The 12522-nt window shown below is 43.4% G+C and overlaps 1 protein-coding gene across 1 annotated transcript in view; it reads left to right on the top strand.

The window, feature by feature from the left end:
* SMARCD1 (SWI/SNF related, matrix associated, actin dependent regulator of chromatin, subfamily d, member 1) overlaps positions 1-12522 on the top strand; it is a 1197111-nt gene that overhangs the window by 1051303 nt on the left and 133286 nt on the right. The window contains exon 11 of the mRNA XM_044083818.1: positions 2321-2443. Within this exon, the coding sequence (XP_043939753.1) occupies positions 2321-2443 (123 nt within the window). The remainder of the gene's footprint in view (positions 1-2320; positions 2444-12522) is intronic.

Here is a 12522-nt window from a genome sequence, read left to right as displayed (position 1 = left end):
GTACAGTTGTGTACACTTACCATAAATGTAGATGTTCGAGTGGATTCACTGTTGCAGTCCTGGTTACCCTCCCTCCAGCCCCCTGACTTCTCTTGGCTCTACCTTTCCTTCTTGTGTAGTATATTTATTTTTTCTGGTGTACTTGCTTTTTGAATGGAGTGTACCATACCATATAATTGCTTCCTATTGTGGGGGCACCTGACATCTGGGGCAAGAAAAACTGATGTAATGGCGTCTGCTGCATGTTTTATACCCCTGACATCTTGGAAGAAGAGACAGCATCCGATGCAGAAATCCGAAGACTCTGGTATTCATGCCGGCTGAGGGCTACCTGCAGGCAGATAACCCAAATGTGATGACTGCAACAGTGAATACACTCGAACATCTACATTTATGGTAAGTGTACACAACTGTACTTTTTGTGCTGGAAAAGAACTTTTCCATCTTTTGAGCCCAACTCCTCTGTGGTACTTTCTTGGAAAAGCTCATTTTTGATAGCTGTAGCCTTGACCGAGTATCTCTGAGCTTCAAATCATTTACGGAGAGCTATGGATCATCCTTCAGAGAGAGAGAGCAAGAGGATGCACTCCATATCATGAATCTAAATTTGCTTTAGACTGGGGAAAATGAGTATTGCATTTAATTATTTATTTTATATTTGTTAACTGGGATTGTTTGTCTGAGCAAAAGCCCTTTTTCAGCAGAGGCCCAGGGAGAAAAGCTCCAAAACATAGTTACAAAAAATATAACAGTTACAAACACAGTTAACATTATAATCATGCATAATAAAACTTGTAGAACAGTTATCATCTATATAAATGTTATGAAGAATACTGCAGCAGAAGGAAAGGAGATAGTGTTAGGTAAAAAATGATGAAGTAGACTAGTTTAAGTTGTAAATGTTTTGGCATAGAGGAGAAGAAATGATGGTAAGACAGAGGAAGTTAGGTTTGTTATTTAGTGAAGGTATATCCAAGGAGGCTGAGAACAGGTACATTTGTTAGGGATTCACAGGCAGCTTAAATTTTACACAGCAAGAATGAAAAAAATCCAGTCTGTCTAAATAGTTGTCTTTTTTTGTGCCAGCAAATGGGGCAGTACTATCTGAACACTAATGTGAATTGGCTGGCAGACTGCAGTACCTTTTTATGAGAGCAGTGGGGAAGCACTTGGGGAGGGGAACAGTCGAAGCCCACTCCACAAAACTTTAGCAACCACAGCAGCCTTTAAGATTTTCATCTCGAGTATTTGTGATGTAACTACTCAAGCTGAGGTGCATAACTTTTCCAAGTACTTCAAGCTGGACCTTCAGGTGGGCTTTTTTACAGCCCTTGCATGGTCTCTTATGATGAGCTGCCCTTCATAAAGGTAATTACTGCTTCAGGAGTCTCTCTGTGGATAAAAAACTAGACTGCAATAGCAGCTGTTTTGATGAAAGTAAAACAGTTGTATTTATACTCGCCATAACTGTATGTTTGAAGAGAGTCACTGCTACAGTATAGGCTCTCACCATCTTACCCACTTGTCTTAGGAGCCTGTCTTGAGACAGGGCAGGGACACAAAGGTCAGTACTTCAGTCTCTCATACAGGGGTCCTTCTCTATGGACCTACCCTAGCAGTTCTTTAGATAGCCCACTCCAGAAGCCCTGAAGAGAAGGGCAAAACTGTTGTCTGTCCCCAGAGTGCATTTCAAGGAAGGGACTGTCCATTTATTTATTTTTTCCTATTGTAGGGCGCACTTAACTGGTGGTCATTCAGTAAACAGATCTAAAAGTTGTGGGTTGCTGCCCTTTTTAACCATGTATCAGCCAGTGGCCTCAGACAAGGGAGGAGTCCATCCCTGTGTTGGGGGATGGCCAGTTTCTTTGAAAGTCTGCCTTCGATGGTAAATGTCCACCTGCAGCTAATACCCATACAGAAGTAATTGCACAGCAGCAGTGACCTTATTCAGACATCTATGGTTATGATGAGTATACTCGCAGCATTGTGATTTGTCAGTCACACTGAAGTTGGAAGTTTAAGTTCATTCTTATGGTTTATAAAATATATATCATACCAAATTATAGACTCAGGAAATGTTTTGGTATAGTTTAATCCATTTGCAGTCCTTGAGAGAGAGAGAGCTCTGTTAATTTCTGTTTTCTTCACAGATCAGTTTGTGGCCTTTGTGTAGTCTAAGTAAAGTAAGCTGAGTGGTTGTTTATCTCTTGTATTTGGACAGGATTTCTTTAACTCCAGAGAAAGCATAGTGTGGATTTTGTGTGTGTATGACCCAGAATACATATTTTAAATTTTTTGGTTTTATTTTTTATTTGCCTAGATCCATGAGACAATAGAGACAATCAACCAGCTAAAGACACAGAGGGAATTCATGTTGAGTTTTGCACGCGACCCTCAGGGTTTCATTAATGACTGGCTTCAGTCACAATGCAGAGATCTTAAGGTAAGCTTTTCTTTCTGGGTCAGCAGAGCTTGTGAAAATGAGAAATTGTTTTTTAGTATTTAAGTTGTACGCTTTGAGGTATGTAACATTTTGGGATTAATTCTTTTTAACCATTGTTACATTATTCCTCTCTCTCTATCCCCCCCCCCTCTTCTTTTTGGCTAAGTACCTGTGCCCTTCATTCTGTTAACACTGACTGTTTGGCTCTTCAGTTCCTCATGCCACTGCTGTTTGGCTAGTGCAGATGCTCATGTTCCTTCAGATAAGGATTTTGACACATAGCCTCATCCCCCACTGGTGACGTGATGTCCGCACCATTCAGGTAAGGCCTGTAGCGCTGCCCATAGGTGCTTGGGTACCAATTCCAGCTATGTCATGAAGATGCTTGGCAGACTGAGCATACATTGTTGGCTTTTGTACTGCATGATGCTCCATCTAGTCACCTCGAGGTGTTAGGATTGCAGCAAGAGTCTGCCACCTTGTTTCCCCAAGGATGACCTAGCTGTCTGTCACTCTCATTCTCTACAGTCAGATTCTTCATCGCTTGATTTTGTACTTGACCCCATTTCACCTGGGATATAGAGAGCTTTATCCCTGTATGCCGTGGAGGTGGCAATGTCATTTGTTATTTTTCGCCGGTTATCTGCATCTACTGTTGCTTTAACGCTCATACCACATAGTGTGGCTGTTGACTGTGGTCCAAAATGAGGAGCAAAGAGTCTGTGATCTGCTTTGCATTTTCCTTCTCTTTTCAGATGAGCTGTAGTAGTGGCACTAGGGTCAAGTCCACATCACCACTACTGCACTATATAACAATAGAATTGTATGAAAATAAAATGAATAGCTGTTTATCATAAGATTTACTGCTGCAATTTGATTCATGATTTGTGGGAAGTGTCATTTGCAGACATTTTTTCCTGGCTTCCAGAGCTTTTGGACATCCCTTGCACTGGGCTGCCCTCTCCCATGCTGCAGATGTCAGTTGGATGTGTAGTATAAAAAGGAAAGTCACTCTTGCCACCTTAATTTCATTTTTGCAGCATGATAGATTGGAAGTCGTCTGTCACTACTTTCGAAGGTACTTCAGAGCTTATAACGATTACCCTTTTTGGGATATCTTTTCCAGTTTTATTTATACTGCAGTATTGGCCTGTTGGATACTGTGACTTAGTCAGATATTTAAAAATCCAGTGTCATTCCCTTGTAAGTTACACTTTTGGCCAACAAATACCACTGAAGGATTTTCACCTTCACTATCTGTTTTGCCTTTGGCCTCCTCATAAAATTTGAGCATAAGCTTTGTGTTTCTTTCACTAAAAAATGTTCTGTAAAGTTTACAAATGTTGGGTGTTTATAGACCATATGAATATCTTCTTGCTTTAGTTCATGGTTGGCTACCCTTGAATCAGAAGAAAGTGTTATCTTCAGTTCAGATCAAGCAGGGACCCTTAAAAATCACAAGATAATGGACAGAAAAACTAGCAACCACCAAAGCTTCTGTAAGCAAATAGCACAAGGCCTTTTATGATCCTGTCAGTCCTATGAAGGCTTGATGATGTCTTCTCTGGAGAGGTGCAGATTTATTACCCCATAGCCCAGATGCCATCTCCCGTGGTATTCCTAATCATTGTATTCTTTCAAAAGCTGTAACAGCATTCTACAGGCCTCTCGATGATATCAGGCTTCTGTAGAAATTAGTGCTGTGGTACAACTGGAATGTTTGTTCTCCAGCACCTGCAGAAGCCCAGCGTATACCCCTTATGTTTCAAGAAGCCACTCTCTTTCTTGCTAATGATCTTGATTGCTTTTGGTAAGGTGCTTACAAGTCCTGGGAAGACAAAAGCATTTTCCTTTTTGCAACGGAAAGCCAATCATGATGAGACTTCCAGATTACATATGGTAGGCCTGAAGCTTGCTTCAACTTGCTATTATAAACATGTCCCTGAAGGGGTCTACTTTGAAACATCTAAAACCCATAACATCTAATTTCATAACATTGACACCAGAACATCTAAAACCCAAAACATCTAAAACCCATAACATCGAATTTCATAACATCTAACACTACAAATCACAAAAAAAATAACATCCACTCCACATATAATGACACCAAACACACTTTTTGCTATGTCCCTGCACCCCCACACCCCCCTGTAAATTAAATATGCCAACTCCAAGATCCCACTAAAGTGGGAAAAAGTTAATTTACTAACTTCACAGTATCGAGCCCCCCTGCAGAAACATAGTAAAAAGTGTGTTTGGTGTCATGTGGAGGGGATGTTATTTTCTTGTGATTTGTACTGTTAGATGTTATGCAATTCTATGTTATGGGTTTTAGATGTTCTGGTCTCAATGTTATGAAATTAGATGATGCTCTTCGTGTTTCACTGTTGCAGTCATCACTTTTGGGTTATCTGCTTGCAGTAGCACTCAGTCAGCCTGATTAACAAAGTCTTGGGTCCTGCGTCAGTTGCTGTCCCTTCTTCCATGACGTCAGGTTGTCAGGGGTATAAAACATGCAGCCAAAGCCATTACATCAGTCTTTCTTGCCATGCGGTGCCCAAAGCAGAAGCAGTTCGCAAGTGCCGGTCGGCCGACTCCTGAAATTTTCGTTTTCGAGTTTCAGAACCGAAGTCTTCAACTAAAGCTAAGTACCCTGTTGGGGAAACTTTTTCTTGCTCCTTACCGATGTCAGTAAAAGTTAATAATTGCGTTACTTGTGGAAAGCAAATACCTCATAAAGATTTTCATTTGTACTGTATTCCTTGCCTAGGCCCTGACCACGACGTACCGTGCTATCAGTTTTGTGCTTTATTTAATCAGCGCACTATCTGTCGTCGGTATATTTTCTCCTCTAAATATTTTGGTTCTCTGTTTAATTATCTAGAAATGTTGGTTAGCCATCCGACTAGCGGGATTCCTAAAAAACGCAAGGATAAAGACAGAGACAGGCCGCCGAGGTCCAAAACTGCCGACGACGCTTCTTCTAAGCCCGTCGCCAGTTCGCTGCTACTCAGTGAGCAGCTTTCACAGCCCCTGATACCCGCTACTTCCGATTCGCAGGCCTCTACTGAGACCCATTCTGAGTCCGGTATGCCGCGTGATGCTTCAACTATGGAACCTGCGGATATCTCTACCTTGGATGGGTCCAGAGCCACTGTGCAGGCACCGGCTTCTGAGGGTGTATTCAGGCCTACGGACTTGCAGATTAAACCGCCTCCTTCTTATTTAGGCCTAAATATCAAACCATGCCTAAAAAAACGACACCCAGGCCGCATGCTCAGGCCTCTATGCCTAAAAAACAAATTATAAGAATGGCTAAAGATCCTATAACTCTAATCGGGGGAAACCAGCCTCCCCCTTCTGAGAGACCTAGGACTAAAGTTGTTTATGAATCTTCTGACCAGGATTCTGATTTTTCTGATTCTTCTGATGATGAATTTGCCCTTATCTACTTATGAGGATTCTGATGCAGAGGACTCTATTCCCTCTGCTTCCCCTCCAGAGGATTTTTCTTTTGGTGAAACCTTACATACTCTAAGGGAGCATTTCCACTGGGAAAGCCAGGATTTTTCTGAGTCAAAGAGGCTTAGGGATTTTTTACTTCTGCCTCAGCATAGGCCTTTAGCTATTCCTCCTGTACTAGACATTGTTGATGCTTTTTCGGAATCTAGTTTGGCCCCTGATTCTTTGCATCCTGCTCCCAGAAAATCTGACAGATATTACAGGGATCCTGATTCACACAAGTTTCTTTTTAAAAATCCTATTGCGGATCCAGAGACTATTTCACAGGGACCCAAGGGCATTAAGGCTTCTACTGCTAAAAATTCTACCCCTTCTGATAGACTCCAGGGCGCTGGATAGATGGGGTAAGAAGGTTTAAACTTCTGCAACCTTGGCCATTAGGGCTTTAAACTGCCAGTTTCATATGTTAAAGTATCAACAACATGTTATTGGATTGCTTAAACAGAAAATGATGTTGATTCCTGACTGTGCGCAAAGTAAAGAATTACAGGATTTAATGCATTCTGCTAAACAGGTTGGAAAACATACTTTGCAATGTGGATTTGATTCTTTAGAGGCCTCTTGCAGGGCTGCTGTTACTGGTTCTGTGTTCAGAAGGCATGCTTGGCTTAAGGAGCAATCTTTACCTGATCATGTTAAAGCTAAACTGTTGGATGCTCCCTTAAATCAGGACCACCTGTTTGGCGTCAAGTCTGAGGAAGTTCTTAAAAAGATGGAAGATAAAGCTAAATCTATGCAAACTGTTAAAGATTTCTTACAAGTTCAGCCTCCTAGATTTAGTAGGCACTGGCCCTCTAAGAATTGGTCCTTTCCAGCCTCTTCAAGATCTTCTCAAGCCAAACCCAGACATAGCAGAAACCCCAGGTTTTAGTCCCAGGGGACACACAAGACGAAGCAGTGGGGGGTTTCTGCACCCAAATCAGCGAGTAGTAGTACTCCCCCCTATTGAAAACAGTCTCAGTGACTTGCTTCTATAACTTCCAAGCACTTCCCAACTGAATGCTCCTTTAGGTGGAAAGACTGGTCTGCAGGCCAAAAATTGGGAACTCATTACCCAGGAAAAATGGATTTTAAAGTGTGTCCCAAGGATACAGATTTCACTTCCACACCTTACCAACATCAAGCGAGTGGCCAGAGGCCCAAATTCAAGTACTCTCTCTCTTAAGCATGGGGGCTATTCAGTTGGTACCAGAAGAGGAAAAGGGGCAAGGGTTCTATTCAAGATTTTTCCTGGTACCCAGAAAAGGCAATACATGGGTGTCCTATCCTAGACCTTTCTACTCTAAATACCTTTCTGGTGATTCTAAAATTCAAGATGCAGACTCTTCACCAGCTGCTTCCAATGCTAGGCAAAGATGCATGGTTGGCAACACTAGACTTAAAAGAAGCATACCTGTACATCCTTATCAGGGAGTCTTGCAGAAAATACCTACGCTTCAAAGCAGGCTACAAGCACGATCAGTTCTCTGCACTGCCCTTTGGCTTATGTACTGCGCCTAGGGTATTCACAAAGTGCCTAGCTCCAGTCATTGCATTCTGCAGGCAAAGAAATATTAAAATATATCCATATCTGGACAATTGTCTAATTCAGGCAGAAAGCCAGGACATACTTTTGAATCATCTGGCCTTTGTTCAAAGGGTACTGACTTGTCTGGGATACACCATAAACAAAAAGAGATCACACCTGGTACCCTGTCAACAAATTATATCCCTGGGAGCAAGCTTGAATACAACTTCCCAGATGGCTTTCCTCACGCCAGAGAAACGGATTCATTTGACAACCTACTTCAAACAAGTGGCCACAAAAACCTAGTTATCTGCAAGGCAAATACTGCAAGCCTTGGGGTTCATGGCCTCCTGCATTCTTCTAATTCCATATGCAAGGCTGCATATGAGGAAACTGCAATTGTATCTCAAAAGCCTATGGTGTCAACATTCACAGGATCTAGAAGCAATGATTCCTATCATATTCTGCCTACACCTAGTTCCTTTGGTGGGCAGAGACCTGCCACCAAAACGGGACTACCATTCACACTACCCCCTGCCACCCAAACTTTAACAACAGATGCATCAGACTATGCATGGGGGGGCCCACCTGGCAGGGAAGTGCATTCAGGGCAGATGGTACCCAAGTCAAATGCACCTGCATATTAATGATAAAGACGGACAATAGCACTTATGTGGTACATAAACAAGCAGGGGGGTACACATTCTTGCCCCCTCTGCAGACTAGCCACGACATTGTGGAACACAGCCCTAAGCTATCAAGTACATTTGCAAGCTCAGCTCCTGCCAGGAAAACTAAATACACTGGCAGATGAACTAAGCAGAAACCTCATGGACCCACACGAGTGGAAACTGGAACCAAGGATTTTCAACATGTTGACAAGCAAATGGGGGAGCCCAGATATAGACCTGTTTGCCTCCCCCCAAAACTATCAGTTGGGACAAATTCTGCACAAGGACTCCCCACAAACAAGCTTGGAAATAGGATACTCTGTCCTTCAGCTGGAATGTTTATGCCTTTCCTCCTCTGCCTCTGCTCTCCAAAGTACTACTAAAGATCAAACAGGACAAACCAAGTACGATTTTGATTGGACCGGACTGGCCATGCCAACACTGGTACCCTCTCTTGCGCAGTGTGTCACTGTGGGCCCCATGGCACCTGCCCCAGACTCCTACTCTTGTCTCAGCAGGAGAACCAAATTCTGCACCCTCAACTTCAAATACTGACTCTAGCTGCCTGGCTAATTACATAATTTCTCCTTTACCATCCCTCAGTAAACCAGTGGTGGATATCATTTTAGAGGCAAGGAGGCCTAGTACCAGAAGGTCTTATGCTGAAAAATGGAAAAGATTCTGTGCCTGGAACCAATCTCAAGTGATGAGCACAACAGTGCCCAATTTACCTCAGATTTTACAATACTTAACTGAGATGCTTCATAAGGGCCTGTCCTCCATCAAAATTCACGCCTCAGCCATCTCAGCTCATTATAACACAGAACCACCCCTCTTCTCTCATCAACTGCTTAAGCAGTTCCTCAAAGGGGCCAAAAATCTACGACCACCCAGGAGAGCTCCAACTCCAGCTTGGGACCTAAACTTTGTATTGGAAAAGCTCACCCTTCCTCCTTTCGAGCCAGCTGCCACTGTGGACTTAAAATTCCTTTCTTGGAAAACAGCTTTCCTTTTAGCAATCACTTCAGCAAGAAGGGTATCTGAATTACAGGCCCTCATGGCAGTGGAGCCTTTCATCATCTTTCATGTGGACAGGGTGTCCCTCAGGACCAATCCCTCCTTCATGCCCAAGGTGGTATCCAGTGTGGCCCTCAATCAGTACATACATTTTCCAACCTTCTTTCCTAATCCACAGAACAAAGGGGAACAGATTCTGCACTCAGGCGTGCACAGACCACTTAGATTCTACTTGGACAGAACTAAACCTCAAAGGAAATCTGATCAACTGCTGGTGGCATCTGCTGCAGGGGCAGAGGGGAAGGCTATTTCAAAGCAAGCCATTTCCAAATGGATAGGCCATTGCATTCATTTCTGCTACAAACACAATGGAAAACCTATCCCACAGGGGATCAGACCCCACTCTACCAGGGCTGCATTTACCTCTACAGCCTTTCTCAGAGGCATCCCTACCGGAGACATCGTAGAAGCTGCTACCTGGAGTTCTGTACATACTTTCACCAAGCATTACCATCTGACCATTTTTCTCTAAATCCAGAACTGGCTTTGCCACTGCAGTCTTGCAGGGCCTTTTAGCTGGTCCTAATTCTTTCTAAATTCCTCCTCCCATCCGTAGCTTTTGGAATCTACCCAAAAGTGATGACTACAACAGTGAAACACGAAGAACATAGTACAGTTGTGTACACATACCATAAATGTAGATGTTCGAGTGTATTCACTGTTGCAGTCCTGGTTACCCTCCCTCCAGCCCCCTTCTTTTTTTGGATGTACCTCTACTTTCCTTTGCTATCTTCAAAAGTTTTTTGGTGTATTTGCTTTTTTGTTGGAGGTATAACCTTGTATATTTATAGATTTAATTGCTTCCCATTAAGGGGGCACCTGACATCTGGGACAAGAAAAACTGATGTAATGGTGTATGTTTTATACCCCTGATGACCTGACGTCATGGAAGAAGGGACAGCAACTGACACAGGACCCAAGACTTTGTTAATCAGGCCGACTGAGGGCTACTGCAAGCAGATAACTCAAAAGTAATGACTGCAACAGTGAATACACTCTAACATCTACATTTATGGTAAGTGTACACAACTGTACTTTATGGGTTTTAGATGTTTTGAAGGGGATCCCCCTGAAGAGTATATGACAGTATGGCAGAGAATGTTTATTTCCCTTTCACCTCCTAGTAAACCACCTGGTTTGTTTTTGGGTGATTGCCTTCAGAAAAGAACTGTCCACTGAACTGTCCAACACAGATGTAGGCAAGGATGAAGACTTCACTCTATCAAACTTTACTTGCCTTTCAGTTAGGGCACACACGATGAGGGCTTCTCTTCGGGCCCCCTCAAGGGATGTCTCCTTTTGAGAAACCCTGATTGTAATGAGGGGGAAATGAACTTTCTGGTTTCCATAAGCTGTATGTGGACTTTCTAGATATAAGAGCTTGAGACTACTCCCATTTATCCAGTTGTAGAGGCATTCAAGGATACTTTGAGTGGTCCTTGTCAGTCTGATTCCTAGATACCAGTGTCAATGAAGCCTGACTGCTTCCACCTGGTTGAAAATAAATTTAAATATCTGTCAAAGCACACATTCATTGACATGAAATGGTATGCTAGGGAATTAAATGTAAAGTTAATTTTGAATGCCATTCCTTTCTGGCAAGAAGCTTGGGGATAAAACAAGGTCCTCTAATGAAAAGGAGAAAGAAAAGGGAAAGAGAAGGAGAGATTGAAACAAAGGGCTAAGACAAATGGCAGGGATAAAGATAGAGCTTTGGTAGATCCCCTGACTGACTCCAAAAGCTCCTAGCATGTCTGGTCTGATAACTGTTCCAGAACTGGTTTGGATCTGACCTCCTCCTAGGTTCTCTCTGGAGCCAGTCAGCCCTCTGCTCTACTGTGCTCTGTTCCCCCTATCTATAGGACAAATAAGTGCATTGGTTCTCTGGGCTGGCTTTAGTGGCTTCATCATTCAGGTCCTTTCGGTCATCAAGGATTCTGCCCAAAGCAGTCATCAACAGGAAGATACGAAAGGTTCAAATTCAGATGGGGGGGTCCTCCTGGTTTTGTTCAGGGTCATTCTGGTCAGAGGTGGAAACAACTTTAACAGACCTTGTCCCCATGCCTGAGTCAGCCCACTAAGTTAAGGTTTTTACCAAGAAAACCTTCCAGCACTCCCGAGCAGTTAGTTGCCTGACTACCCTAGTCTGGAGGCACTCTTTCCTGCACCCTCAAGCCGGGTTAGCCATCAAACAAGATTCTTAGCTACAGAGAATTTTAACCAGAGGCTACATTATTTCCTTTGGAAAGTTTCCTTTTATTTGGTGGATGGGAAGCAATGTTACACCCATTTAGAGGAAAGTAGCAGCCACAGAGATTTCAAAGCTGCTAGAAAAGTGAGTCATCCAAGAGGTCTCACCAGACCAGATTATATTTGGTTCCTAAAAAGACTGGGGGCCTCAGGCCTATTTTGGACCTCAGCTAGTTTGTAAAACAGAAGAATTACAGATGGTGGCATTTCAGATGTTCATCGTGTTTCACTGTTGCAGTCATTACACTTGGGTTATCCTGCTGGCAGGCTACCCACAGTCGGCCTGAATTCCAAAGTCTTGGTCTGGCATCGGTTGCTGTCGCCTCTTCCCTGACGTCAGTGTGCCAGGGGTATAAAAGATGCAGCCGACGCCATTTTCTTCAGTCTTTCTTGCCGCGCTGTGCCCGAAGCAAAAGCAGTTCGCAAGTGCCGGTCGGCCGACTCCTGAGATTTTCAAATTCGAATTTCAGATCCGAAGTCTTCATTAAAGCTAAGTACCCCGTTGGGGAAACTGTTTTCTTGCTCCAGACCGATGTCAGAAAAAGTTAATTGTATTTCTTGTGGGAAGCAAATACCTCATAAGGATTTTCATTCTTACTGTATTCCTTGCCTAGGCCCTGACCACGATGTTGCTAGTTGTCGGTTCTGTGCTAGATTTAACCAACGCACTATTAAGCGTCGGTACGATTTTGCATTTCATTATTTTGGAAGAAGATTTAACTATATAATGCCGTCGGAACAACCGACTACTGGAGTTTACAAAAAGCGCAAAGAAAAGGACAGGCACCCGAGGTCCAAAACCGACGACGAGGCTTCCGCTAGGCCTATCACCGGTTCACAGTGAGGCGCTTTCGCAGCCCCTGACGCCCGCTACCTCAGAGCCACAGACCGCTTCAGATTCCCACATGGAGCCGACTAGGCCGCTGGAAACCCAAGGTATTGGACACTGAAACTATTCCCTCAGGTGGATCTGGAGCCGCTGAGCGGGCATCGGCTTCTGAGGGTGTTTTCAGGCCTGCACAGTTATATGTAAAACCAACTTCAGCTTC

Source organism: Protopterus annectens, chromosome 9.part0 (assembly GCF_019279795.1).
Source record: "Protopterus annectens isolate FY-2018-M chromosome 9.part0, PAN1.0, whole genome shotgun sequence".
NCBI classification, from domain to species: Eukaryota; Metazoa; Chordata; order Ceratodontiformes; family Protopteridae; genus Protopterus; species Protopterus annectens.
The sequence above is the reverse complement of the archived record's forward strand: the minus strand, read 5'-3'. Positions and strand labels throughout refer to the sequence as shown.